Source organism: Pezoporus flaviventris, unplaced genomic scaffold (genome assembly GCF_033815535.1).
Source record: "Pezoporus flaviventris isolate CSIRO_AGI_PZ_B2104156 unplaced genomic scaffold, CSIRO_AGI_Pfla_v1 ptg000001l, whole genome shotgun sequence".
NCBI classification, from domain to species: Eukaryota; Metazoa; Chordata; class Aves; order Psittaciformes; family Psittacidae; genus Pezoporus; species Pezoporus flaviventris.
In genome coordinates this window covers 54787916-54814115 of record NW_026892549.1, presented here as the reverse complement: position 1 = coordinate 54814115, position 26200 = coordinate 54787916, and the positions used below count along the sequence as shown (strand labels likewise).

Below are 26200 nucleotides of genomic sequence, written 5' to 3'. Positions count from 1 at the left end.
TATCAGCTATCTTGAAAAGTGCCAAATTTTAATACCGAATAATCCAGTGCGTGGATATTAAGTTACCTGTGCTTCATTGCATAAATAGAGCTTGTTATTTATGGTCAAGATGTGGATCACTGACTCTCCAGGTCATTGTTTTGGAAAGCATCTGCTTCTAACATGATAAGTAACAAAAAAATCAATGAAGTGTGGAAAAAATTGCTAGAAGTTTGAGGAAAAAAACAGGAAGGTTTTGGGGAGAGGATGTTTTCTCGGCCATTTGGTTATATACAACTGTTGCAGGATAAAGGTGACACAGAAAATGTGGCAAGAGGATGAGAGAAGACTTCATGTTCATTTATGTTTTGGAAAACAGTGGTTTGGAGCCATGGGGCTTTAGAAAAAGCCCCAACTAAATAAAATTCCTCTTCTAATTTATTTCAGGAATTCCTGAAATGGCCAGATTTTAAGATTGCAGTTAAAACCCCTTCAGTCAAAGTCTATGCAATACGCTGATTGGGTGTGCAGATGCAAGTTGAGTGTGACCAGCCAAGAAGATGTATCCCCCATGCTGGACTTTGGTGGACTCCACAATCCTCTTCAGAGGTCCCAGAGACTGAAGCTGGTAGCCTAGCATAGCAGCCTCACCCTTTGTTCTTGGTGGATAAAGTATTCATGGCAGCCAGACAGGTTTTTGGGTACTCAGTTGACCCCACCACCCTGTTCAGATCTCTGAGTGGTCACAGGAAGGACCTGCTCCTCTTCAGGCAATGCTTGCCCAGCGCATGGAGGCTGATGGTTGTGTCATGGCTGACTCCTTAGCACTGCTGTGCTGATGCAGAGATGCCACCCCTGATCAGGAGTCATCTTCCAGTTTTGCAGAACCTGTAGAAGCCATCTGAACATTGCAATGACAGAGCCCAGAGCACCAAGACTTCGTGGCCAGCTGTGAACATCGATGGTCTTGGAAGGCTGAATACAGAAGAAAATTCCTGAGACTACAAAGGATGCATTTTTGATGGTTTGAAAGCTAGTGTTCTTTGTATTTACCAGAAGGAATGTAAACTGTGGTGCCCTATTAGCTTAATTAAAGGACTGATTTGATTACCAACAGAGGGGAAAGAAGGATCAATTTAAGCAGTGGTAGACGATCACGACTGAAAACAAGGTGGTATATTTGGCCAAGAAGTCACCAGCCTGACAAAATACTTCAGTACTTACTTCACTGTTCCTTGAAAAATGTCATTTCCCTGAAGTTGGTTTTCAGTGGAGCTCATTCACCTCCATCACTCTGGGCTAAGTGATTAAAGGCATGTAGGTGCTGAATTAGCTGATAAGAGTTAGGTATGTAAGCACCTGTCAAGAGCTAGCTCCTCCATTGCTTTTGGAAATCTCCAAAGAGAGATCCAGTTGGATTTATCTGGATGCTTAAATGTCCTGCTAACTCAAAACTATACCCTGCTCCCTGTGGACACAGCTGTTGGAAGAGTCATCTAATAATGGTGAAAAGCTTTGGAAAGGTATATAGAGGTTACACCTTCCAAAACTGGTTATCCTGATGCTGGATTGCATCGAGGAGGACTGAGTTGAATCTGCCACCTCCTGAAGTTTAGAAGAAGGAGAGACTAAAAGAGGCAAGTGAGAGGAAAAGCCTTTAGAGAACAAAAAAGACATGAACTGAACAGTGCTTAATGTGATTAACTCCATCACACAGCTCAGTGCTCACACAGAGTAGAAGCTGCTGGACTGTGTAGCCTCAGAGTGACAGGGATGCTGCCAGGAAAAGCTCCATTCAAAGAGTGCTGTGTAGGGAGCCAGCGGGACAGCAGCCTCTTTGACCAGACATGTCCATCTGCATGCTCACAGGTCAGCTAATGCTTCCCAAGCATTTGTGATCTCTTCCTCTGCCCAGGAAACAAGCAGAGGATAATTCACATATTAAACAAGGTGGAAGAAGACTCTGCCAGACAGCCAAAAGCAGTATAGGAACTGAAAGCCACTGTCCTGCTTATGTACCCCAGGCCCTAACCATGTTTCCATGCTTTCATCCCCGCAGAGTCCAAAATGAATGTCTACAGGCACCCTAAGGAGAAGGGTTTGGGAGGATTATGAAAAGTCATTTCTTGGATGAGACTTGTGCCAAAGTTCTCATTGAGCAGACACAGCTCACAGAGACGTGGGAAGCACATTACATCGTCTCTGCATTGCTCTTTAAACTCAGAAATATTTATGAAGAAGCATTTGCTCATCGGTGACTGTTTCTCCTTGGGAAAAATGTTGCTGAAATTTGTGTGCACAAGCCTATGGCAGGGGTAGCTCAAGATCCACTACAATCATGATAGTATGTTGTAGAGGAGGGGATGCGTTTGGGGTTCTGGGGAGAGGGAAGAGTTCCTAGATTCAGGTTGGGAAACCAGGTTCCTTTTACAGAACACAGGCAGCCCAGGTAGGACTGAAATTAAAGCAGGAATGGGTCTGTGGTGTAACTTGAAAGACCAAAAGTGACGTTATTATCCAATTACTTTGCTGTAAGCCATTTTGCTGCAAGAGAAGCCTAAAGCCAAATCCTGAGTACGTGTCACTTGGTGTAACACTGGCTGTGTTGTTTTACTGTGATTTGCTCTAGCTGAGGATCGAACCTGAAGGAGCTAATATCTGTGTGACTCACAGGCACATTGCAGGAGGCTGGGGTGTTTTGCATGGTCAGGCTTTCTAAAAGGATTAGAGATGGGTTTGCTTTTGCTGCTCTAGAAGGTTGGGATTATTAAGCCTATCTATGAGAAGAGTGGCAGGCTCTGTCTTCATGTATTTCTAATTTAATGAATGTTTAATGCTTCTTTTATTGGAGCCTACATATATGTAGAGTAGAGGACTTGAACAAGGGGTTGACTTATGTCAAATAATTGATGTTTGAGCTGCTCCTTTTACATGAAATGCAGACTTTACAGAGCAAAGAGACTGTAATGAAAATATGAATTAAAGATTAGAGCTAAGCAAGTCTGAGAAAACTTAGAATTGAAAAAGGCACTTAGAAGTTTTCTCCTCCCGCTTCCTTTCCTTCCCTGCACATTTCTGTGTCTTTGTCCCTCGGAAGGGTCCTGTATTTCAAGCATAGCCTTCTGCCTCTCCTACACCTACGCACCTTTGCAAAGGAAATTGGTGCAGTAATCTCATTCTGGGTATTACTGTATGTTTGCACATCATCCTAGCCTGTTATGCTTGCCAACTCACCAATTAGTACAGCTAGAGAGACTAAAAAGCATTTTTAAGGTGCGTTTTTTCGTCATCTCTATCCCTGATCTGCTGACAGAGTGCAGCTCCTGGACAGAATGAAAACAAATGCAAGTTTAGTGGAACCATTTGCCAGAGGGACTCATAGTTTGTTAACAGCATGTCCAGGTGAGGGTAAAAGAACGTTCTTTATACATGGCAGCAGAACTGCTGTGTGACAGTGGTTGAGCTGTGCTGCCTGAGAAGGTTCCTGAGAAGGTACAGTCTTGAGGCTGGTACAGTGCCAAGCCTGCCAAGAGATACTGCCTGTCCCTGTTGTCCAGAGACACTCTTGTGCCCATAATCATCCCTTCCACCCCCCCTTGGCCCACCTCCCTCTCAGTTAACTGTCTTCATACTCTGGCTTTCCACAACGACTTTGAGCTCTCGGTGCAGTCTACAAGCTTAGCACCATGGCATTGCTCCTGCAGCATGAAGCTTTTCCCACCTCACTTCCTGTAGCACAGGCTGCAAGGAACTTGTCTGGTTAGTGGGGTAATTTCTTGCTTTCTGTGTTTGTGTTTAGAAAACCCTTCTGCAGCGTCGATCTGAATTAATGCCTAAGACACAAGAGCTTAGGCTTAGTCATCAGCAAATAAAAGCCCGGTGGAAAAGAGGAGATGATGCTGCTTTCTTTTCTGTGGCTGATTGGGTTAGTGTGGTTCGGTTCCTTGCGCCTCTGGCTATATTGGTACAGCTAAATAAAAGAGAGCTGGGCAGAGAACTCACCGAGGGGACCCTGATTGTCAGCACTTTGTAATGGGTGGCACACCTAAGCTGCAGTCACCCAGTGCTGTTTTAGCAGGCTTTGTGTGCTCCTCTGCCCACCTGTGTCTTCATGTCTTCACCCTAACCCAGATGCTAAGGGACCCTCACCCCACTGGGCTGCAGGGCCACCCTCCTGCTAGCTCAAGCACAAAAAAATGCATACAAAATAGTTACATCTTAGGGTGAAGAGGGCAACTCCTCATGTGCCCTCTGGAGGATGTCTGGAGGTCCAGAGGAGGCCCAAGGAGAAGTGCCATGTGGTGAGGATGTGGCCGGATTTTGCCATGTGGCATTAGAGCCAGAGGAGTCTCATGCCCTGTTTCATTTTGCAGTATGGGTGTGCTGAGTCCCTCTGCAAGAATTGCTGCCACTGAACTCTTACCCCTTATTATTTTTCCCTCCAAAAGCACTGAGCCACCAGGAGGCATTGTGTATTGAGACATGACGTGCGGAGCTTACACGTGAAACAGGGGCTGGGGAGGAGAGAAGGCAGGGAGAAGGGCAGTGCTGCACCCCAGGTGATACCATAAGTCATTAGCAAAGACAGTCCCATGGTCCTCCTACCTTCTGTGTCCTGAGGACGTCCTAGTTTTTTGCTGGATGGAAGGAACCTGTCCTTTGAGGGTGTAAGTATGTACTGAGTGGGTCTCATTGCAAAACATGGTCACTCTTAGCCACCCTGTGTCAGCATGCCTGTATTCCTTATCATTTTTCGTTGTACACAGGTTCTTGAAACTTAAAAAAACTAAAAATCAGAATTTGCTCATGGTAGAAACTCAGAAAATCAGGCTAAAACCCCCTTTGAAATAGTATGGAAAACACAACAGACTGGCAGTCTTATTAGGGATGCCTGGCAGTGTTCAAGGCCAGGTTGGATGGGGCTTGAAACAACCTGGTCTAGTGGAAGGTGTCCCTGCCCATCGCAGGAGGGTGGAACCGGATGATCTGTAAGGTCCCCTCCAGCACAAATCACTGTGATTCTGTGATTCTAACAGAGTTTTACATCTGCCTTATCTGCGATGAGCTCAGGATGTACATGATCTAATCGTGTACATGATTTAACCTTATTCTTACACAAAAGATGTCAACAGCAGTTTTCATCTCCTGGGAAGATGGAAGGGCAATCAAAGCTCCCCTAAGGTATCCCAGAGCAACTGTATCCTCATCACACGTATCCTACAGCATGTGAGCAGAGTTTCTTATCTTGTGCGTGGAAAGTTTATTCTTTTCAGGTGAACTCTAGGGCATACATATTCCACTTGTACCCATTTCTGAAATTATAATGGTCACAAGGAATTCTGTAAGCACTTTTTAGGGGAAAAAAAAATAGATATGGATGAGTCCCACAGCTGGTATAACACATTTTCTGTCAGCTAAGCCACATTCTTGTCCCAGTTAAAAGTGTTTTGTGCCATTAGTGCTGGCAGGGAAGCTCACGTTTGTTAGAATAAATGAAGCAGGAGCTGATGCACCAAAAAGAAAAGTACTTATGTCCTGCACAGGGATCTACTGAGAGAAATGGGTCTGTTTGAAGATGAGCAGCCAAAGTTCTTCCTGACCTTTCAAAACTCAGACTTTTTTCATTGCAGCCAGTTGAGAGTATTTGAAGAAGATGGGAATATGTTGGTCAGAAAATGCTGACTTACTGAAACATCCATAAGAAATAGGCCAATTATAGCAAACTTGCTGTTTGTACATTAAAAAAGGTCAGGAAAAAACCTTGGAAGGATCAAATGCCATAGTTTAATGCTTTCAAAATTAACTCACTTAAATCTGGGAGGGAAAAGGGGGTGACATGGTTTTGGGTGTAGATCTTCAGTTTATCATTTCAAGTAGGAAAGACAGGAAACAAAGGAGCTTTTTTTCTCAATGAATTATTTCAGACAACCTGCTCGGATCTTTATTAAAATCAGAAAGTGTTTGCAGCTTTGACATTTTTTCCCCATTTGAGTAAGAGAGGAGTAGCAGAAATAGCTCCCCATTGTAATGGGAAAGAAACACCCTTCCTCCTTGCCAGAGTAAGTGGTCAGCTCCAGGATGGTATTAATATACTCCTCTGGGGTTAGATGCCTTTGGGATCACCACCTTCTATGCCTGGTGGGAGAGGGCTGCTGGCACCCAGTGCTTCTTGGAAAACCCTCTGCACTTTGCACGATGAGGTCTGCAGGCTTTGCTATTTGCAAAGCTGTTTGCACTTTGGATTGCACTTTCTTGTCTGATTGAAATGGATGGGAAATGTCAGGAGGTGGGGGTGGAAGAGCCCTCGTTCAATACTGCTTCAGTATTCCTGAGTCTCATTATCTCTGGTCAGTGCATTTGCCTGGTTTCTGGCTTGTGAACCAAAATACCAGTGTGCTTTCATGCCATCCCCTCTCAGCTCTCACCACATACACTCAGGACTACAAAACCCAGGGAATGAATAATCCCCCCCTCAGCTCCTTGGGCTTGCTTGTGCCCAGGGGCTGGGGAACACACTGCAGCTGACATGCAGCGTGTCAGTGCCAGCTCGGTCTGCAAGTCAAAGGCTCTGATTTCACAAGGCCAAGCCAGCATTGGGTGTTCCTTCCAGAAAAGCCTCGTTCTCCGATCTCTGACTCATCGCAGCCCCCTCTGACGTCCAAGGGACTCCTTCTGCATGAGGATTATTCATCTGAACTGAGTCCGCAGCAGCATCCCATGCGTCATCCCTTATCTCCCAGCAAGCAGAGGCCGGCAGTCGCGCCAGCACTGTGGGCACCGGCCCCTTTCCAACAGCACAGCAGTCGCAGACCTGCCCTCTGGGTTATGGATCGGGGCAGTGGCTGCCAACTACTGATGACTGAATTTAGCTTGGTTTCATTTAAGTTGCTGTGGTTGATGCGCATGAGGCTCTGGTACCCTCACTGTGCTACAAGGAAAGAATCAAGAGACTCTTTGGTTGCTTTTCAAGCTGTGTCAGACAAAAAAGAAATGTATTACAGGAAATGTCAAATGGTAATTAATAAGGACTTGGAAAACTGTGATTAAAAATGGAAACCTGTCTGCAATAATAACAATTAGATATATTTGCTATATTGTGCACTGAAATCATTTTTTTTCTTGGCTGCATTCGTGCTCTCCTAAGAGCAAACACTGATCCAGTTCGTGAGACTGGCGTAAGCTGGCCTGACTGCCTTGCTCCGAGGGAAATACCCATGCTTTTTCAACAGCTGAGGATTTGCTCCCCTCTGTCATGTGTTCTAACAGCTTGACAGTGAAGTTGTTACAGCAAAAAATAGCGAGAGCCAGTTCCTGCACCCATATCAGCTGGCCTCATGCCCTCCAAATCAGAGGATGCTGTTGCCATTACCTCTGCAAGGCAGCATTTCCCTTTAGGATGAGCAGTGAGTCCAAAGGTGAAGTAACAGCCAGCCCTCCTCCCAGCAAGCATTTACCTAGGCAGGGAAATTGTCTTAGAAGGTCTGCACACCCCATACATTGCTGCTCTGCCTCCTTTGGTTTGCTGCCAGATTTTGCCAAAAAGGTCTTGCCAAGATCAGAGTAAGGGACTTGAGAAACACAGAGGGGCTGTGCTTGGTTCTGCTCTCCTGGTGCTCAGTCTGACCCTCCCAGACCCCTTCTTGAACCGTTTCACTCTTACTTGAGGGACTTCCCTGCCCAAGTGGTCACTTGGGTTTCCCAAGTGGGTCACCTGGTAAAATAAAGGTAATTCCTTTTATTTACAGACTTCACCTAGCTTGTATCTATGGCTCTAAAGGCCTGGGAAGTGGTGATGGAAGGGGAATGGCCTCAAAGGAAGGGGTTATAAACCCCCAGAAGGAGGCCTTCAAGGATGCCAGAGAGGGACTCTTGGTCAGGGACTGTAGCAATAGGACAAGGGGGAATGGGTTTAAACTTTAACAGGGGAGATTTAGACTAGGTATAAGGAAGAAATTTTTCACTATGAGGGTGCTGAGGCGCTGGCACAGGGTGCCCAGAGAAGCTGTGGCTGCCCCATCCCTGGCAGTGTTCAAGGCCAGGTTGGACACAGGGGCTTGGAGCAACCTGCTCTAGTGGAAGGTGTCCTTGCCCATGGCAGGGGCTGGAACTGGATGAGCTTTAAGGTCCCTTTCAACCCAAACCACTCTGTGATTCTATGATTCATTAGGGAGCTGGGTTAGACTGCCCAGTGGCAAAAGTCAGCTCCCAGTCAGCCAAGTTGAAGTGGCCACTAGCAATGAAAAGCCCCTGGCCTCATTTTATCACTCAGCACCATCACTGGTGGCTTTTAATTAAGGCAGAAGACAGTTGGTTGTGGAGGGCACAGGAGGGGCAGAGATGCTGGGAGGAATTGGCTGTGGTATAAATAAGATGCTGGGGGGAGAAGGGAGAGAAGGTGTGCACAGCGAGGGTGCCTGGCATGACAGCACTAATTGGCTTTATGTAGACATCTGTGCCCCTCCTTTCCCCTGCTTTTTTCCAGTGAGTACAAAAGGAGCCAAAAATATATCTTCTTTGGGCCCCCCTGCAGGATCTCAGCTGCAGTAGGGAGGGGAGCTGTCTTGAAAGTGCTGGGGCGATGCTGTCTTCAAAACAAACATTTCCCTGCCTTGCTTCTGAGATTAAAACCCCTTTCTGAGACAGCTGCAGTGGTTCTTACAGCCCTCTGGATGCTTTCTCACCATGGTCTCTGTGGAGGAATAAAGGGGAGAAAAGAAAAAAGAAAAAAAAGCAAGGGGAAGGAATGCAAAGCCAAACTAATGGAGTATCTTCTGACATCGGCAAGTTTTCATCTTCCAAGGTCAGCCCTGATTTCATTCAGAGAGTGCTTTGCTCTTTGTAGCAGTTTTGGTTGTTGCAGCCATACATACAAAGGACCATCTGGAAACCTGTTCCTAACTTTAGCAAGCATTAACATCGAGTCGTCCTGAGCCCACATTTGTTTGCAGGCTGCAGCAGCTCCGTGTTGAGCTTCCTTGGGCTTATGCTCATATTCCTGACAAGCCAGGGACTGGGAGCAAGCAGGCTGGGTGTGCACAAAGCCTTCGAGCTTCCCCAGCAGTTTTTACTTTAGTTGTGGGGTCTGGGCTGGTTTGGATTTTGGGGTGGGTTTTTTTCCCATCTCTTTTTACTGCATGTAATTGTTGGGCTCAGCTTTTGGTATATGCATTCAGGAGTACAAGAGCGTGTTTCAGTTTGAAATTAGAAAATGCTCAGAGGTATAATCAGGTCCTTCCACAGTATTTAATTATCCATAATTAAAGGCATCTACACAAAGCACCAGATTTTCAAAGACTATTCTTGTGTTACATTGCTAATGAATTAAGTAATTAATTGGCATTGAAAAAATACAATAGAAAACATCAATCTCTTAAAGTAGAGCATTTTTTTAGGCGTTTTATAAAATCATTAACTTGTATAAGGTCAGTAGCTGTTCTAATGTCTAAATCCCCCTTCTGGCTTCAAAAACATTTCCAAAGGACAAAATGAATGCTGAAAAACAAGGCAGGGAATACTTGCTAAAGAGTGTGGAAACACTTAGATATGGGAAATTTCATTTGGAAGTCGTTGCCCATCACTTTGCTGCTCTGTCCCGCAGTTCCTTTCCCTTGCCAATAGAGTCTGAACCAATTTCCGTCACATTTGAGAACCCAATTTGCAGCCTCAAACCTGTCGTGTTCCTACAAGTTTCATTAAAAATGGTTGTTTGCCAGCTTTAGTTGTACTAACCCACATCCCCTCAAGCAGGGCACTGCCTCTGTGCCTAAGTTTCCCCTTTGCACTTCCCTGCCCTGTGGAGATGCTGTGATGATAAACAGGCTCTTGGTTGCAAGTCATTCAGATACTATGATGGCACCAAGACCAGAGTGTGAGCAATAGTTTATCCAGTGCTTAAGGAATAAAACCAGCCCAGGGTAATGAAACATTCTGAAAATTTGGGAAGGGGAGGGATGCAGAAACACATATATCCACGATAAATTTTCCCCAGCTTTTCATCATTCCTAGCTGCTGCTGTATGGATAACCATCCTGTCCTGATACATCAGCATATCATATGGCATCTGCCAGAGTGTAAAAGACCATATAGACTGTGGTAAAGCATTTTGTAGTGGCACACGGAATTATTAGTAAAGGAAAGGGTGATCCTTTTCCACGTCATGATTCCATTAAATGCAACTATTCACATGCAAAACCAGCACCACCCATTTTCTTTTTATTAGCAACCTGGCTCTTTGCACGGCACCATCAGAAAGCATTGTGGAAATGCCATGGATACCATTAAATTCAGGTAGCGTAACAGGAAGAGCAAAATCTGGGGACAAACGTGGTTTAAAGCTGTTTCTGCAGCTGTTGGAGAAACCAGGGCAGGTCCCAGCAGAAGGGTTTAGGAGCATGTTTATTCCAGAAGCATCAACCTCTGTGTGTCCCATCTGTCCATTGGAGCGAGGTGTGCCCATCCTTGCAGTGGTTTGTGCTCCTGGTGTGTGCACTCGAGATCCATCCATCCATCCTGCCTCTTCCTCCTCCTCCTGTTTCTTCAGGAGCTACAGATTTCAGCAGAGCAGTGCCATGTCTTCTCTCTCTAACACCAAGCTTATCAGTTGCTTGGGGATGGGTTGGAAGGGAGATGTTTGCTCAAGTTTCCTTTTATGTGTGCCAGGCAAGTAATTCCCCAAGCAAATGAGGAAATTACGTTTCTGCCATTGTGGTTATTCCCTTTCTCCAGGTAATCAGTCTTTTGTATGAATGTGCATAAAAGTGGGAGCTCTGCTGCTGCAACCTGACCTGAATTTATACAGTTGAATTAAAGGCAGATCCAAAGGCTGATGCCACTTGGCTGTGTAAAACACGAGAACAGTCTGTCCTGTGACTGGAAGGGGAACCTTTGGTGCCTGAATTAAACTTTAGCTTTTATACATGTTCATTAAATTTACTTTTCAGTTGTTTCTGTGTCTGTCATTGTGGAGGGAAGGAGGCTGAGGGGTGGTGGTGAAGATGGCAGGAGATGGTCCTGCTGGGTCACACAAAGTCTGAAAATTGGATTGTGCTCAAAATGGGCAGCAGAAAACCCAACTCTAACATGAGAGTAGAAAGAAATAGTTTCAGCAGCAGCTCTCAAATGAAAAGTTTTTGCTTTGCTTTGAAGTTCCATTTCTAACATGATCCCGTGTTCAAAATCTTCATCAGAAAAATCTGTCACCAGGTGGGGGGAAAAAAAGGACCATGCTGATGCTCTCAAGCATCACGTTTCATCTCATGGGGGCAGGAAGGCATAAAGACATTTTTCTGCCAATTGACACATTCCCACAGTCATCTGGATTGCTCTATTTTCCTGACAGGAGCTGAAGGCTTGTCCTGAGCATGCAATGGTCTCCTGCAGCTAAAGAAACCCTTCTTCCCCTTCACAAGGGGTTTGTGCAGAGGTTTATCATATCAACAGGCAACCATTGCCAGGACTAACGTGCGTGGTGGGGTGACTGTCCTTGTGCATTAATAACTGTTGTATTTTCATTACCCAGCAGTGAGTTGGGTTTTCAGTAGACTGCACGTCTAAATGCACAACTCAGGTAATCCTGGTTCTTCCTCCCCACCCCCGTATTGCATTTTTTTCCTCCTGTTTTATACAAAATTAGCACAGTCACAGTTTCCACTTCATTTATGACTGATATGAATAAAAACCAGCCCATAAAACATCATGCACAGCTGTAGTGAACCAGTTAGATTCAATTCTGGCTTTATATTGAGTTGACATGCAGCCAGCTCTCTTCCATACATCATCTGTGATTGCAGTTAAGAATGAAATACTGTTTTAATTCTTATACCAAATGTGGGTTTTTTTTCTGAAGAAAGAAGACATAAAAATGTTAAAATGGGCCATAAAAATCATTATATTTTCACACTGAGCACAACCAAGAGGTGAATAAGTTGGCTAAAAGCTGGAAAGACCCAAAGAAAAAGTCCCAGTTGTTATTCTTTTGTTGTTAACCTTTGCCTTTGAATGGAGAAACCCAGGCAGAGAGCAAAGACCTGGTACTTTGGCAGTCAGGGGATCTTTTGCCCACTTGCTTCTCTGGATAAGGGTTTCTTCTCACGTCTGCATGGACAAAGAGCTGTTGCTGCCTGCTGGAGCTGCTGCTCCCTACCTGTGTCCAAGTACGGCGCCTTGGGACGTGCCTCAGCACTGTTTCAGTGGGCAGGATGAACCTCCAGCTGAGTCCCTGTCTGAGTTTGCCCCTCTGTATCCCAATTCCTTTCATGGGTGACCTGGGAAATACTCACTGCAAGGGCACGATCACCTGGACAGAGCTTGTCCCACAGCATGCATTGTCCCATGGCTGCTCTCAGTACCCAAGCTGGTGAGGTGAAGGCAGCAGAAACACAACAGCATGTTTTACATATATATACACAACACCCTCTGACTATATTTCTTGCCTTGGAAGTTTATTCTCTGGAAGGCTGTTCCAATTCCCTTTGGCTGTTAATTTATCTGGTAATGTTGTTAGCTGAGGCACTATTTTAATGGTATCCTTATTAGTTGATTTCTTCTAAATTAACCTGATTCCAGCTCCAAAAAAAACCCCACCTCACCTTATTTGCCATGCTTGAACCATTAAAAGAATTACTCTACCTTCAGTGCTGTTGGGGCTCATTTTGGGAAATATCTATTTAGACAACTTTTTGAAAGCCTGAAAGGTTATAATGACCTAGGAGTAGCTGTCATTGCCTGCAATTGCCTGTGGAGTTTTTAAATGTGGGATTCTCCCAAAGCTTTATGCTGTCTGTAAAAAGTTAATCCTCTTTGTTTGGTCAGGTAGATGTTGAAACATGCATTTCTCACTTAATAGCTGGTTATTGTTGTCTTTGAGAAGTTACTGGTTTTGTTCTTCAACCTTGAAGGTACACAATAAAAATCTGATTCAGAAAAGCTGTTTTATATGCACAGTGTCTGCCTGTGCAATGCTAGGCACCTTGCCTGTGTGGGTTTTTTTGCCATAAGCTAAACTTTTCAGTGCTGATTAAGGTATTTGCACATGGAGAGCCTTGTAAAATGAAGAAGAATTTAGTGTGCAAATCCCACAGGTGACTTTGAAAATGCCAAGCAGCATTGCATATTAAAAGAGGGGAGGAAAACCCTATACTTCAGGCTAGGTCTGTAGCCCTGTGATTTGATCTTCTGGTGTCTGAGGAGTGATGCTAAGACATGCCATGTCTTTGGTGGCAGTAGTTAGACTTCAACACTGCCCTCAATTTGGGTATATTTGAGTCAGCAGGGTGGGTAAATTATGAATTTGATACTAGCTACTAATTTGCGCTGCAGCAATGCAAATGGACTGCTTAGCAGTCCATAACCCACCACTGGGTGAGGAACCCAGTAACAACGGGGAGACTGGGAATGGAGTTTTTGCAGGAGGTAGAAGTGCCCTCAGATGTGCTCCCAGCTTTGATTTCAGTTCACCTGGGATCAGAAGCAAATAGGCTGGGGGAGATGCCTATACAATGAGGTGAATGCCCTGAATCTATAGCAGCAGGAAGCATACTGCTTGCCCTATTTATTTTAGCGTGCCTAGATCAGTTTTACTGGGTTATCTGCACTAGTTCAGATGGTTTAACCTGATTAAAAAGATGTGTTCTCACAGTTGAGACTCCTAGTAGTTTATTACCATTTCTCACTCCGCAATATTCCTGCTGGAGGAAAAGTTCTGCTCCTTCTGGGCTTTAACCCTTGGAAGTGCCTAGTCTGACATCTCCTCATGCCCACTGGTGACAGCACTGGCTGTAAGTCATTGGCAGCGCTTGTGGCTGATATGTTTCCTGCAGATACCTGTATGAATATGTGGTTTTCTGCATCATCTGCATGCTGTCTTCCCTGCACTGAGCTGTGCCCAAAGGTTAATGCAGAGCTTTTCTGCTGCCCCTCATGGCCAGAGCTACGTATCAGAAAGCAAGCAAAGGTGCTGCCCAGGGATGGGCAGGTTGGAGGTGACCATCAACCTTGGGCTTGGTTCCCCCATCATCATGCTCATCCCACAAGCGCAGCAGATGAAGGGGGAAGTGGGGCTGCAGTTTTCAGCTGGTGCTTTTTAAGTGTCTTTATTTAACTTGCTGAGTGATAATCTCAAGTCTGTCCACACAGCTTGGATCTGTATTGGCCCTGGTAGACGTCAGCACTCCTAAACAGACTGCTTTTAAATTGCACCCGTAGATCTTCCTTGCACCAAAACATTCCTGTTCCAGTATTTAGTGATGCCTGAAGTTATGCCTCCACATCAAATTAAGTAACTGTGCTATCAATAAGGAGGAGTAATGCAGTATATTCCCTTTTGGATGTCTCCCTGTCCCTTGTTTGTTTACTGCTCCTGATTAAGACAGAAAACGAGCTATCAGTAATTTTCTAACCATGGTGCAAAGCAGTGAGGATTAAATCAGTCTGTGCCACTGGGAGCCAGGTCATAATTCAGGGAACTCGAGCGGGTCCCTTGCATCCATTATATACTCCAAGGCAGTGGGTGCTTGGGGTTGTCTGAGCAAAGCCTGGATGATGTGGGGTTGGACTCTGAAGGTCCCTTCCAATCCAAACTATTCTATGGTTGTATGCAAACATCGCTGCATGGGGAGAGCCAGAAGGTGATGGGGGGCTCCAGGAGGTCCTTGTCCCACTGGGCTGGCTGAGAGCTGCAGGTGTGGTTTACCTTATTTTTTGGCTTCATTGCTGGCAAAAGTCAGTGGGAAGGCTCCTGTTGCCCTGAATTTAGCTTTTCAGCTCGATCTTTTTAATGCACTCCCTTTAATGATGTAAGGCTTGCTTAGAGTAAGGAACTGGGATTTAATTTGGATACTGAAGATGTATTTTTTAATGCAGAGATTAAATAAGCTTTAGGCATCTTCAGACACCCAGCAATGTGAATTATGGCTGGAAAAGTCTTTCATGTAAATAGGCAATGCTTGAGAAGGGCTGTTAGCATCATCTTGTGAGGAGTGAAATATGCAGGAAGGATGGAAAGAGCTGCAGAAAGCTATGGAGGAGATTAATCCTTTGGGGAAGTGATGTGTAAGACTGAAAGCCTGCAGGTGGAAAGGAGATACCACCACTTGACTGCAGGGAGCTTTTAGCCAGAGCCAGTGGGGTCTGTCCACAAATAAATAAAGAAAAGGTTCACATTTTGTGATATTTTAGGCAATGGAGTGAAACTGGAGGCATTTATTGGAGATGCCGTCTCCCCATGGGTGGCTGGACAAGGTGGTAAGGGAAAAGTGAACCTTCCACCTTGGGGTCACCTTGAGGAAGTGACACTTGTTACCACAGCTACGAGCCATCATTATGGGATACTCTGCCTAAAAGTGGAAACACCCCAGGCGGAAGGTGGCCTTGTTGCCAAAACATCACTTGATCCAAGATTGCATGTATCTGTATGTTAGTTCCTCTCATCAGAGAGGGCAGGAGTGACATACCCACCTGGCTGGAGCTGTCTGTGCTGGTGAATGGAAACAGAAGCAGGCTGAAATGTGATGGGAAAGCTTGCACAAACCTCTTGTCCTTCCAGGAAAACACTGGCTGAAAGGAAATGAACAAGAGGGAAAAGAAAAAAAAGGCCATAGGAAGTGTGTATTTCGGACTCCCTTGGTTTTGCTTGTGTGCATGCAAGGCTTTCTTTTCAGATTTTAAAATACCAGCAGCAACCATAAAAAAGAGCCATAAAGCAATTCCTGAGGTTTATGAATGGCAGAGGGACTTGGGTGTGTGTGTGTGTGTGTTCTGGGGGTATCACTAGCCTTTACTTGCTCACATCTCCTGCCCAAAGTTTCCCATGCCTACCTTGGTTTTCATCCCTCAGCTCATGGAGAAGGACAGGACGAAACTCAGTGATTTCATAGAATCATCACAGAATCATAGAATGGTTTGGGTTGGAAGGGACCTTTAAAGCTTATGTAGTTCCAACCCCCTACAATGAGCAGGGACATCTTCAACCAGATCAGGTTGCCCAGAACCACATCCAGCCTGGCCTTCAATGTCTCCAGGGATGGGGCATCCACCACGTCTCTGGGCAACCTGTGCCAGTGTTTTACCACCACTCATTCATGGGTCTTTTGCAAACAAAAAAGCACAGCTGCTTTTCACTTCCTCCCCCTATTCACCACCCACCCCACTGTGAGATGGAGCCTCCTCACCTGACAGATGTAGATGCAACATTTCTGGTATCTGCGGTGCTGGGTAGAGCTTCCTTCAACCACAGGATGCGATTGCTAACCAACAGGTCTGCAGCAGCGTGAGGAGGGGATGAGCAGATGATGGTTGGTTTGTGCTGGTGACCAGCTTTCACCTACCCATGCTGAAAACACTGACGTGCTCCAGCACTGAGGTGTGCAGCTGATTAGCATTTAGGGTGCCAGATGACTCTGCAAAGTGTTTTGCATAAAGCAGGGAGCACTGACACCTCCAGCATCTCCTGCTTACCTGCTGTAGGGACTTTTAATTTGCAGCAGTGAGGCTGGTGTGGTTTGGTAGACTCGACTTCTAGTCCTTTCCAAAGGCAGAGCAGCATCCACATTTCATTGAGGTGGTGGCTGAGGCATTGATGCAGCCTCCACATTTAGGTGGAGGCATCTTAGGAGAGCTCATCTGCTGCCAGTGAGTGTGAGTAGATTGGAAAGGGGCTTTCAAAGTCTTACTGGTGATCTGGATGGGGGCACTGACCTGAAACGGTCCCATTTCTCAGCCCTGCAGGAGCCTTTGTACAGGTTGGGTGGTGTTGGACTTAGGGGTCCAGGGGTGTATTTTCACCTGGTGTATGTATTGGGAACATGCATGGTGAATGGATGTCCTTTAGTCTGCAAAGAGCTGTGTCATCCATAGCCTGGAGGACATGGACATCACCTTGTAGAGCAGGGAAGAGGCAGAGCCACAGTGTACTCCCTTTCCTCCTGCCACTACCAAGTGATTAGCCACAGACCAGGGATCTGATCTGGGCTCACCCCACACACAGGTGCCATGGTTATAGAATCATAGAACCATAGAATAATTAGGGTTGGAGTTAGGACCTTAAGATCATCCAGTTTGAACCTCCTGCCATGGGCAGGGACATCTCACACCAGACCATGTCGCCCAAGGCTCTGTCCAGCCTGGCCTTGAACATCGCCAGGGATAGAGCATTTACCACTTCTCTGGACACCCTGTGCCAGCGCCTCACCACCCTCACAGTAAAGGACTTCTTCCTCTTCTCCAACCTGAACTTCCCCCGTTTCAGTCAGAACCCATCATCCCTTGTCCTATCACGGCAGTCCCTGATGAAGAGTCCCTCTCCAGCATCTTTGTGGGCCTCCTTCAGATGTTGGAAGCTGCTCTGAGGCTTCCATGCAGCTTCTCTCCTCCAGGCTGAACAGCCCCAATTTTCTCAGTCTCTCTTTCTGGCAGCTCTGTTCCTGATGTACCCTCAGGCTTCAGCCATGCTTTGAGCCAGGATCTTTGGCTTCAGCTTCTAACACAACAAAGCTCCAGAGCTGTTATCTTTTGTTGGGGTTTCCAGCCCCTGCTGCAGAGCATCACCTAATTTAATTCTCAGTAAAGCAAAGCTCAGCATCGGCAGCTGGCTCACCTCCAGCTTCACCCGCTGCCTTTTCCTCCCTGTGAGGGCGGCAGGCAGTCCCGATACTAGGCAGTGAAAACAATACTACTTCCCTCCTCAACTTATCAATTACAGCCACAAACTGAGCTCTTTTCTTGCAATCTGAAGTGATTGGTTAAATAGCGTTGACGGAGCTCAATGAACATGGGAAAAGATCCTGCAGGATCAGTAGCAAGGAGCTGCGTTAACCCACAAAATGGGGCTGTCATCGAAAACAAGGTGCTGTTTTTTCTTCCCTCCCTGAGCACAGAGTTCAGCCTGGATGTGGAAAAAGCACAAGGTGCAGGCAGCTGGCAAGCCCTGCCCTCTCTGCCAGAGCCTGGGGATTGCCTGTATTTTTGATGTATTTTGCCTCTCTTTGTTGAGGAGTTGTCCACAAGCTTCCTTGTGTGGGTTTTGGGGTGTAATCCTCACCTGGCCATTCCTTTGTGAGTGTTTCTGCCAAGCAATGTTTCTGCCAAGCAATGCTGGACGCTGGTGTGGGAGGCTGCATGGCTTATGGCATGGGGGAGCATGGTGAAGATGCCTGTTTTGTGGAGACATGCAAAGGAAAATCCACCTACCCACTGAAAAGACACAGAAATGGCTCCTCCAGTTCCACGCAGATGACCAGCAGTAAGTTCCCGCTGTTGTATTCATGGTTGAGGTCCAAAAGCAAAGTCATCACGACAACATTCAGCTGGATGAGTGTCCATGGGGTTGCTTTCAGGCACTAGCCATTCCTAAATAAGTGTCAGAAAACACCACTGTTTTCTGCTTATCCCTTGCAACTTATATTGTGAGACACATCAGAGGGGAGCCTAGGGGACAGGTTGCTATATTGAGTTGCTATTTAGCAGCTATCTAAACTACCAGTGCGAGGTAGGTAAGTGTAGCTATCAGCACCTCTCTCCTTGACATTGTTCATTGACTGAATAAGGTAAATTATCTTGGAGTCAACTTTAGTATTTCCTAAAGAGATGGGGAGGCTCCTAAAGTAGTGACTGGAGACATAGAATTATCACTGGAAAATATTTAACAAGAAAATACCACTGCTTGTGGAAATCAGATGTTGTACCATGAGAAGTTCCAGTGAAGGTGATGAGCTTTGCCTGGTGCAAGATCCTATTCAGGACAAATCTGAATATCACAGTTGGCCTGAAGTGATTCGTGCTTGCTGTGGTGCTTAACATTTGATTTCCTTTTATTGCTTCTTTGCACACACAAAGCTAAATCCAGAGCTGCTGTAAGCTGTGAGCAAAGCTATTGAGTTCAGTAAAACCACCAGAGAAGTAACTGGGAGCAGCCTGAAGCCCACAGCCCCCAGGAGTCAGGCTGGTGTTCAGCACCAAGTCACCCCAAATCATCAGCATGACACTGCATGCATCAGACTGCACACTCCTGCTATTTCCAGCTTTAACTTGGCATCTGTGCAGTGTGCTCTGGAATTCACGTGTTTTCCTCCTCATCCCCATAGTGGTGTGGTGGGGACTGTGCAGAAGATGCAGTTTGCTTGTGAGCTGGAGTGGCTGCTCCTATTGCCTTTGGGCTGTGAGTTTTTTCCAGTTTGATAGGAAATGTCAGATCAAGGGGCTTTTGAGTTTCCTTATAACACCATCATGCCAGACTCCCAAGAGGACTTAATCTCACACCCTTGGGTAGCATTGCACGAGGTAGCAGGAATGCATTAATGCTTGAGCATGGGGTTAGATGTATTCCCTCCATACCAGTGGTGAAGTTCAGCAGCACAACATGGGTCATCACCCAGGCATCTGGTCTTACACATACAGTTGCAAACTTTGCCATCACTCTTCCCAAACAACAAACCATATGGGATTTTTCTAGCTCTCTCCCATCAAAGCAGCATCTGAATGTCCCTAATATATCTTCATGAAAATCTTCACAGTTGTTCTAGCAAACATCCTGGAGTTCTGTGGTCTGAGCATTAACTATGTTAAGCAAAGCAAATCTCACAATTACGGTGTCTGTGGGAGGAGCAAACTTGTCCCATCAGTCTCCCTGAGCAAGGAAAAGAGGATGATTATGGCCCTGTTTTTGTGGTTTAGGATGCTTTTACAAAGACCGGGACGACAGCCCTTGCCCAAAGCAGCTTCTTGTTCCTACTGCTAATATCATAAGTAAATGTGCTGACATGCTTGACATGTCATCAACTGTTTCTGAGCAGCATCTTCCTTTGAATAATAATTTAAAAAAAACAAACCCACATTGCTGTGCTGGTCAGTCTCATTCTTTGTGATCTTCTTTACATCAGTTGGGCACATCCTGGTCTCAGCCTGCTCCTCCAAGAAGCACAAAGCCACAGTGGGAGCAGCTCAGGACAGTCCCCAGCAGTGTGGGTTTGGGGCACTGAGCTTTTGAAATGCTGAGGGGCTTATCTAGGGGAGGGAAATGGAGAACCTAAAGGAGTCTGGTTAGCTGCAGAGCTAAAAAAGGATTGGTTTCTTGCTGTGAGATCCCATCATGGCTGCAGTTCCTCTCTAAGGCACATCATAAAGCCATGTAGCATCCCCTAGTGCTGGATGTTACTGGAAGATCCCCTGGTGGCTTGTGCCATAGTATAGGAAATGCCACTTGTGGGCATATTTTCAATTGCGTTTCAGCAATGCAGTACCCCTCTGAGTGCATCTTTGTCATGCCTCAGCCAGAAGTGTGATGCTCACTGCATCCCGTTTTTGACAAACAGGATCCGCTTTTCCAATATGAAGGTGGGAGAAGTTTAGATGGGGAAAAACAGGGAGGTGTGCTGGCTGATAGCAATTGTGCTGGAAAGTTAATTTTCAGGGGGTGGAAATTTAAGTTGAATTCTCACAAATGGAGTGTGGAAAGCCACCTTTCCATAAGGGTGGGGAGTGGGGGTGCAGAAATGCTCCATCCAGCTTGCTGTGATGAGCAAAAGAAACCATTTCACTCTGGCAGTGCAGAGGTGGCTATTTTGAGAAAGTGCTGGGGCAAAAGAGAGGTCCAGAGCAGTGGTAGTGTTTGTCTAAATTAAAAGTAAATGACAGAAGAGATGGATGTCCAAATGACCCCACTGGGGAAGCTCAAGAGGGAGAAGGAACCTGGGACTGCCAGGAGGAGAAAGGGCAGCTGTGGCCATGCAAGTTAAAATAAGCTTTTCCCCAGTTTGCAATACCGCATCAGCCAGTCCTAACTCACTGAGCCATCCTCTGCTGCTGCGGTGTTTCAGTGCAGGGATGCAGCCAACACCACATGAGGGGGTCACAGGGTCCCCAGACCCAGGTCAGACAGTGATGGTTGGCCCACCAGTGAGTGATAAAACAGGCTGGCTCCTGTCTTCACCAGCTTCCCATGTGGTTTCAGCCACACTGAATGAGCTCAGCACCCACAGACGTGTGTGGGTGACAAGGCAGTATTGGCTTCTCAAATGAGATAATTAACAGGCAGCCGCAGGGCAACAAGATGGAAAACACTCTTCCATTTTCCCTGCCACCCTCAGCTCCAGAGGAAGCTTTTTGTTTAAGTTTTAATGAAAAGGGTTCTTTGCTTGAGGGAGCGGGGGGGGGGGTTGGGGGGGTGTTGGGGGGGAGCGCTGCCCATCCTGTGTGTCCCTGCCATCGGCAGGCAATCAGAGTATCCTGTTAAAGAGGGACAGGAGCTGACTTCAACTTTAAATACAGCTATCTACCATTAGTGGCATTTTCATTGCGTTTGAACCCTGGACATGGAGTGGCAGCAAATGAGCCAACCTGCTGGTGAAGCCCATGCTGGGTGTCACAACACAGCAACACCCACCAGGCTTGACGAAACAGAGTTAAACTCTGTGATGAAGAGCACAGGACAGGCAGCAGCACAGCCAGTGCAGGGACCCGAGAGCCCTGTGAAGAAGTAACAATTTCAGTGGGTTGCCAGAGCAAAACTGCAGTTGGGATCACAGCCTTTCCAGCCAGAATCGTGTTTTCCAGAGAAATGCCAACTTTGGAAATTTTGAGCTTGTGACTTAAAACGAGTCATGACTTTTTCATGCATGTAAAGAAAAACATGTCTAGTATATGCATATGTGTACATAGTCTGTTTTTTCTGTATCACTGCATGCCCTTGACTGGTAACTCCTGGCTTTGAAATTCTTTGTGCCATGGAATGACTGAGGTTGGAGGGGACCTTTGGCGGTTGCCCAGCCCAAAGCAGACATCCCTGTGCTCAGTGCACTGCTCCGCAATTGCCAGCACTTCACCACAGCCTGAACTCTAGCTCAGCCAGTGGTGTTGCATTTCCTTCTTTGGAGCCAAAAGCCTGCTTCTTCCTGGCATCCTGGTGGATTCACATGCTGGCTGGGCAAAGGAGGAGGCAACATGCTTGGAGAGACACAGGGCTTCCCTGCACCAGAGCCTGCCTTCCCAGGTCCTGACTGTGAGCAGAAGCAGCAGCCCTGGGGTACACCCACTCACCCCAAATTCTGCTCCAGGAGCCATCAGAGGCATCTTGCTCAGGCTCTTCTGTTGTGGCTTCACTGAAATAGATCTGAAAAGTTGCTCAGAAAAGTTGCTCACTGTTTGGCTCAGCAGCAACCTGCATTGTCTACATCTGGTTAAGCCCAGTCCTGTCAAACTCATGGTCCGTTGAGCTCAAACATAGGGTCTTGAGGAGCACCAATAAAGTCAGGGAGATAAAATTAATAGTTCTGTGAGACTATAAAACATGAGAGCCCAGCACTGGGTTGGCTACAGCTCAGCCTGTTTCCAGCCATGCAGGGACCCTATTTTCCCTTTCGAACAGTCAAGCCTTATTTTAAACACTAACAACCTGCCTGTAATTTCAGGTCTGCACACGCTGCCATCTATTGAATACAATTCGTGCACTGGAGGCATAGATTAAAACCAGTGGCCAGCTGAGGGGTGACATTTCAGAGCAGCACTCGAGCCACCAGACACTTTTGAAATGTCTTCATGCTTCACCTATACCATGCATGCAGCCACCTTGATTATTTTCCCCATGTGCTGTGGCCTCTGCCATTAATTCCTGGCACTAACTGATGCAGGAACAAGAGGGGAGGAGGAGAGGGTGTGCAGAGGGACAGCTGGGCCATGGGTATTTGTGGGACTTTTAAGAGAAGGAGGAAAGTAAGATCCTTGCTGGCTTGCTGCTTTGATGTTGTACAATACAGAAGTCCACAGCAATTAGCAGTAATGAGCAGATTAAAGGAATTGCCCTTGAGAAGACCCAGGTTTTATCAGAAAGCTTATCTGGAAGGTGCTATAAATCTTCTATGGCTAATAGTCCTGAGCTGGTGGGATTACTGGGCATTCAGGCATGGCTGCCATGGTCCTGAGGGATGAATTGGCTCCAGTCCCTGCAGCTCAACGCAGTGTCACCTGGCAAAGGCTCATTTGTGTTTTGATGTTTGTCCTCATGGTCTTGTCCATCTCACAGCCAAATTTTAGGTGAAAGACAGACTAAATTAAAGGACAACTGAGTAGAAGAACCTGGGTGCATCAATGGGGCATCCAGTGCTATTTGTATAAGGGGTGGGTATAGAAACAGGAGAAGGAAAGTTTTGAGGCCTTTTTATTTTCCCTTTAGTGCCTGAGGGCAGCCAGAAAAATGAGGCAAGTGATCAGCATGGGGTGAAGGTTGGCACCGAGCAGGCTGGGAGCACTGCTGCCGAGTTCAGCAGTGGCAATGCAGCACTGGAGCGCAGCAAGGAGCTGGGGCTGAGCACCTGCCTGCTCCCAGGTGCTGTGAGCAGGGCTGCTATGCCCAATTTAGAACCAAAAAGGTATTTATTCCTGTTACTCACGTGTGTTTCTGCAGGTCCAAACTGCTTTGCAGGAACCACGATAATTCCTGCCGGCATCGAGGTGAAGGTGGACGACTGCAACATCTGCCACTGCCACAATGGGGACTGGTGGAAGCCGGCGCAGTGCTCCAAGCGCGAGTGCCAGGGCAAGCAGGCTCTGTAGTGGAAAATCCCCTGTCAGTGGCACTGCTGGACAAGCAGCCCCCTGATAATGATGATGACAATGATGATGATGACAATGGAACATCTTTGATGCTGCACATGCATCCGACCTCCCGCCAGCTGGAACAGGGTCACCAGCAAAACCTGCAAGAGTTTCACACAAGCAGAGGTTTTTACTTGTGGGGAAGGGTCTCCCTCTCCCTCCTGTCCTGCTCCTGTCCCGCTTTACACACTATGTATCCTTTATCTAGGTATCGACTCTGCTTTAGTAATTATCAGTGCTTCACAGGGACACGGTGGTCACATTTGGGGAGGACCGATGGAAAACAACCCACATAAGTTCTCAGACTGGTGATGCCTCCGACTGAGTCACTGCTGTCACTGTCTACAGTGTGGATCCTGGGGGTTTTCCACATTTATTTATTCAAGGATTATTTTGCTAATGTGATTTTTTTTTTTTAAGATGCTTCCTAAGCTGTTATTGTCAGGACAATACAGCTGTGACTCAAGTGATGGATCATTTTGATTGTGTCTGTAATGGGCGCGTGGGGGTGTGTGTGTGTTAATGACAGGAGGGAAGGGGAAGAAGGGTCTAAGAAAGAACCCTGACTGGAATGTAACCTGCAGAAAGACCATGGTAGATGCACAGGTATGCCACTGGACACCCGAGACACAAGCTGTATCTGTGTTAACACTTTCTCCACTGAGTGGGGACAATAAAGTCAGACACCTACACAGTCACCGTGACCTTGATCAGACAACAAGCCAACACCGGCTGCACGGACCAGGCCGGGGTGGCGAGCCAGAATGGGCTGGAAGGGCACCAAGAAAGCAATGTGTTACCTGCGTTGTCTCTGTGGCTGGGGCGTCAGTGGTGGAGCAGAGGGAGGAGGGTCCCAACCGTACCACAGCTCTGCTGGCTCTTAGGATGAGCCTTGCCCCATTTCTGTTTTGCTGGTGCTGGGGCTGCTTTCACTGGAGCCAAGGGCATCATTTCTGTGACTTCAGCGGCAGTGGGACGTGGCCACCACAAGTCAGAATTAAAACACCTGATCTCTCTCTGCCTATCGCCCTTAGGGAGCTTTGCAGAAGTGTCCCATCACTGCACCAGAGGGTGAGACCCGAGGGAGCTGCCCTGGCTCTCCCCCAGTTCCAGGAGCATCCGTTCTGCTGCAGATAAAGCAAGCCACGGTGCACGGGGACAGGCAGGCTGCATCTGTGGAAGTAATTTCCTGGGGAAGGATCTCTTCAGAAAGCAGCTATGTGCCTGCCTGCGGGAAGGAGAGGTTCCCCACCAGCAGCCAAGGGGCCCCTTCAGGCTTTTTGGCACTGACACCTTGTGCTTTCTCAGGCTGCAGCTTCCAAGCGATACTGTGAGAGAAAAGCCACCAATGTCATTTCTCTGCTCCACAAGCCTTTCCCATCATTGTCCACACTTGTTTTGCTGCATTTTGGCCATGGCCATTAGGGTGGTGGTGCTTATTTTGTTCAGATTTCAGTCCGGCACTTGCTTTTAACAGTGACGGCAGCAAATCCTGCTCACAGCATCCTCCACCGAAGCAGATCAGCACGGTTGGGCTCTGTCTATTATGCACACTGCTGCCTTGGTATTTTTGATTTCTTCCCAATTTTTGTATTTTACCAGAGAGCAGGGGGTAGGAGGAGCACTGGTGATTGTAGCCATCACTGTACTTCAGGCTGAGCATTGGCTTCCTGCGAGTAGAACTGGTACCATTAAAGATGTCATCGCCACGTTTCTTTGTCAGTTGTTGCCTGTCAATGACTACCTGGTTTCAAACTTTTCAAACAATAGCGTGCCTGAAACTAGTGAGAAAAACAGAAACAGTCTGTAAAAACTGGGGGGTGGGGGGGTGTCTAGAAACAATATTTGATGTGTAAAAGACTATATTATTAAAAATTATTTTGTTAAATATAAACTGTGTGAACCAGCAAAAAAATCCCCAAAATTATATATTTGTGGTGTATTTTACCTCCTCAAGCTCCCAGGTCCTCCTCCCAGCCCTTGCTTCAGCCCCTGACTCTGCAGCACCGGTGAGTGCAGCTGGGATGGGAGGAGCAGGCTTGGAGCCTGGAAGCAGTCGTGGAAGTCCTGTGGATGGGATGGGTTGCCCAGGGAGCTCCTCAGCAGTGAATCAGTAAATCAGCAAATCAGCTTTGCTCTGTCACAAGATGTGTGCCAAACTGGGATTCAGTTCTGTGGAGCCGTCATGAACCGACACAACTCCCAGGCTCTTGCTTTAATCCCCATCTGTTTTTGTCTTTTATGGGTGCCATTTTATATTTGGTGCCATTTCCTGAACATGGAAATTTGCTTTCAGTTCACAAACTCCATTTGGTACCTCCAGATGCATCATTATTTATACTGATTAGTAGTTACTCTAATTAATTACAGCTTAATTACTGTAGTTAATGTTTGTACAGTGCTTGGAACAAGTACAGCACTATACATCCCGCATATTATTTTCTTCACTATTAATTAAGCACCATCTCTATTCCATGCTGTGCTTCATCATTATTTCCCAAGGAGTTGCAGTGGCACCCTTATTCCCACCCAGGAGTACTTTACTTCCCGCTCCCACAGGGATGCTGTGGTGCTGGCTGCCATGCTGGATGAGAGCTGAAAGAGCATTACCTACAGGGATTCCTGAACACCAGGGGGATGC

The 26200-nt window shown here is 46.6% G+C and overlaps 1 protein-coding gene across 4 annotated transcripts in view; it reads left to right on the top strand.

Moving 5' to 3' along the window:
* VWC2L (von Willebrand factor C domain containing 2 like) overlaps positions 1–23832 on the top strand; it is a 52200-nt gene extending 28368 nt beyond the window's left edge. For 2 of the 4 annotated variants that reach the window (XM_061458190.1, XM_061458180.1), the window contains one exon: positions 23369–23832. In XM_061458190.1, the coding sequence (XP_061314174.1) occupies positions 23369–23398 (30 nt within the window). In that variant the 3' untranslated portion in view covers positions 23399–23832. Of the gene's footprint in view, positions 1–426; positions 2324–23368 lie in introns of all 4 variants that reach the window. The other 2 variants (XR_009744244.1, XR_009744248.1) reach the window with 2 other exon arrangements.
* Positions 23833–26200: the final 2368 nt, after the last annotated feature.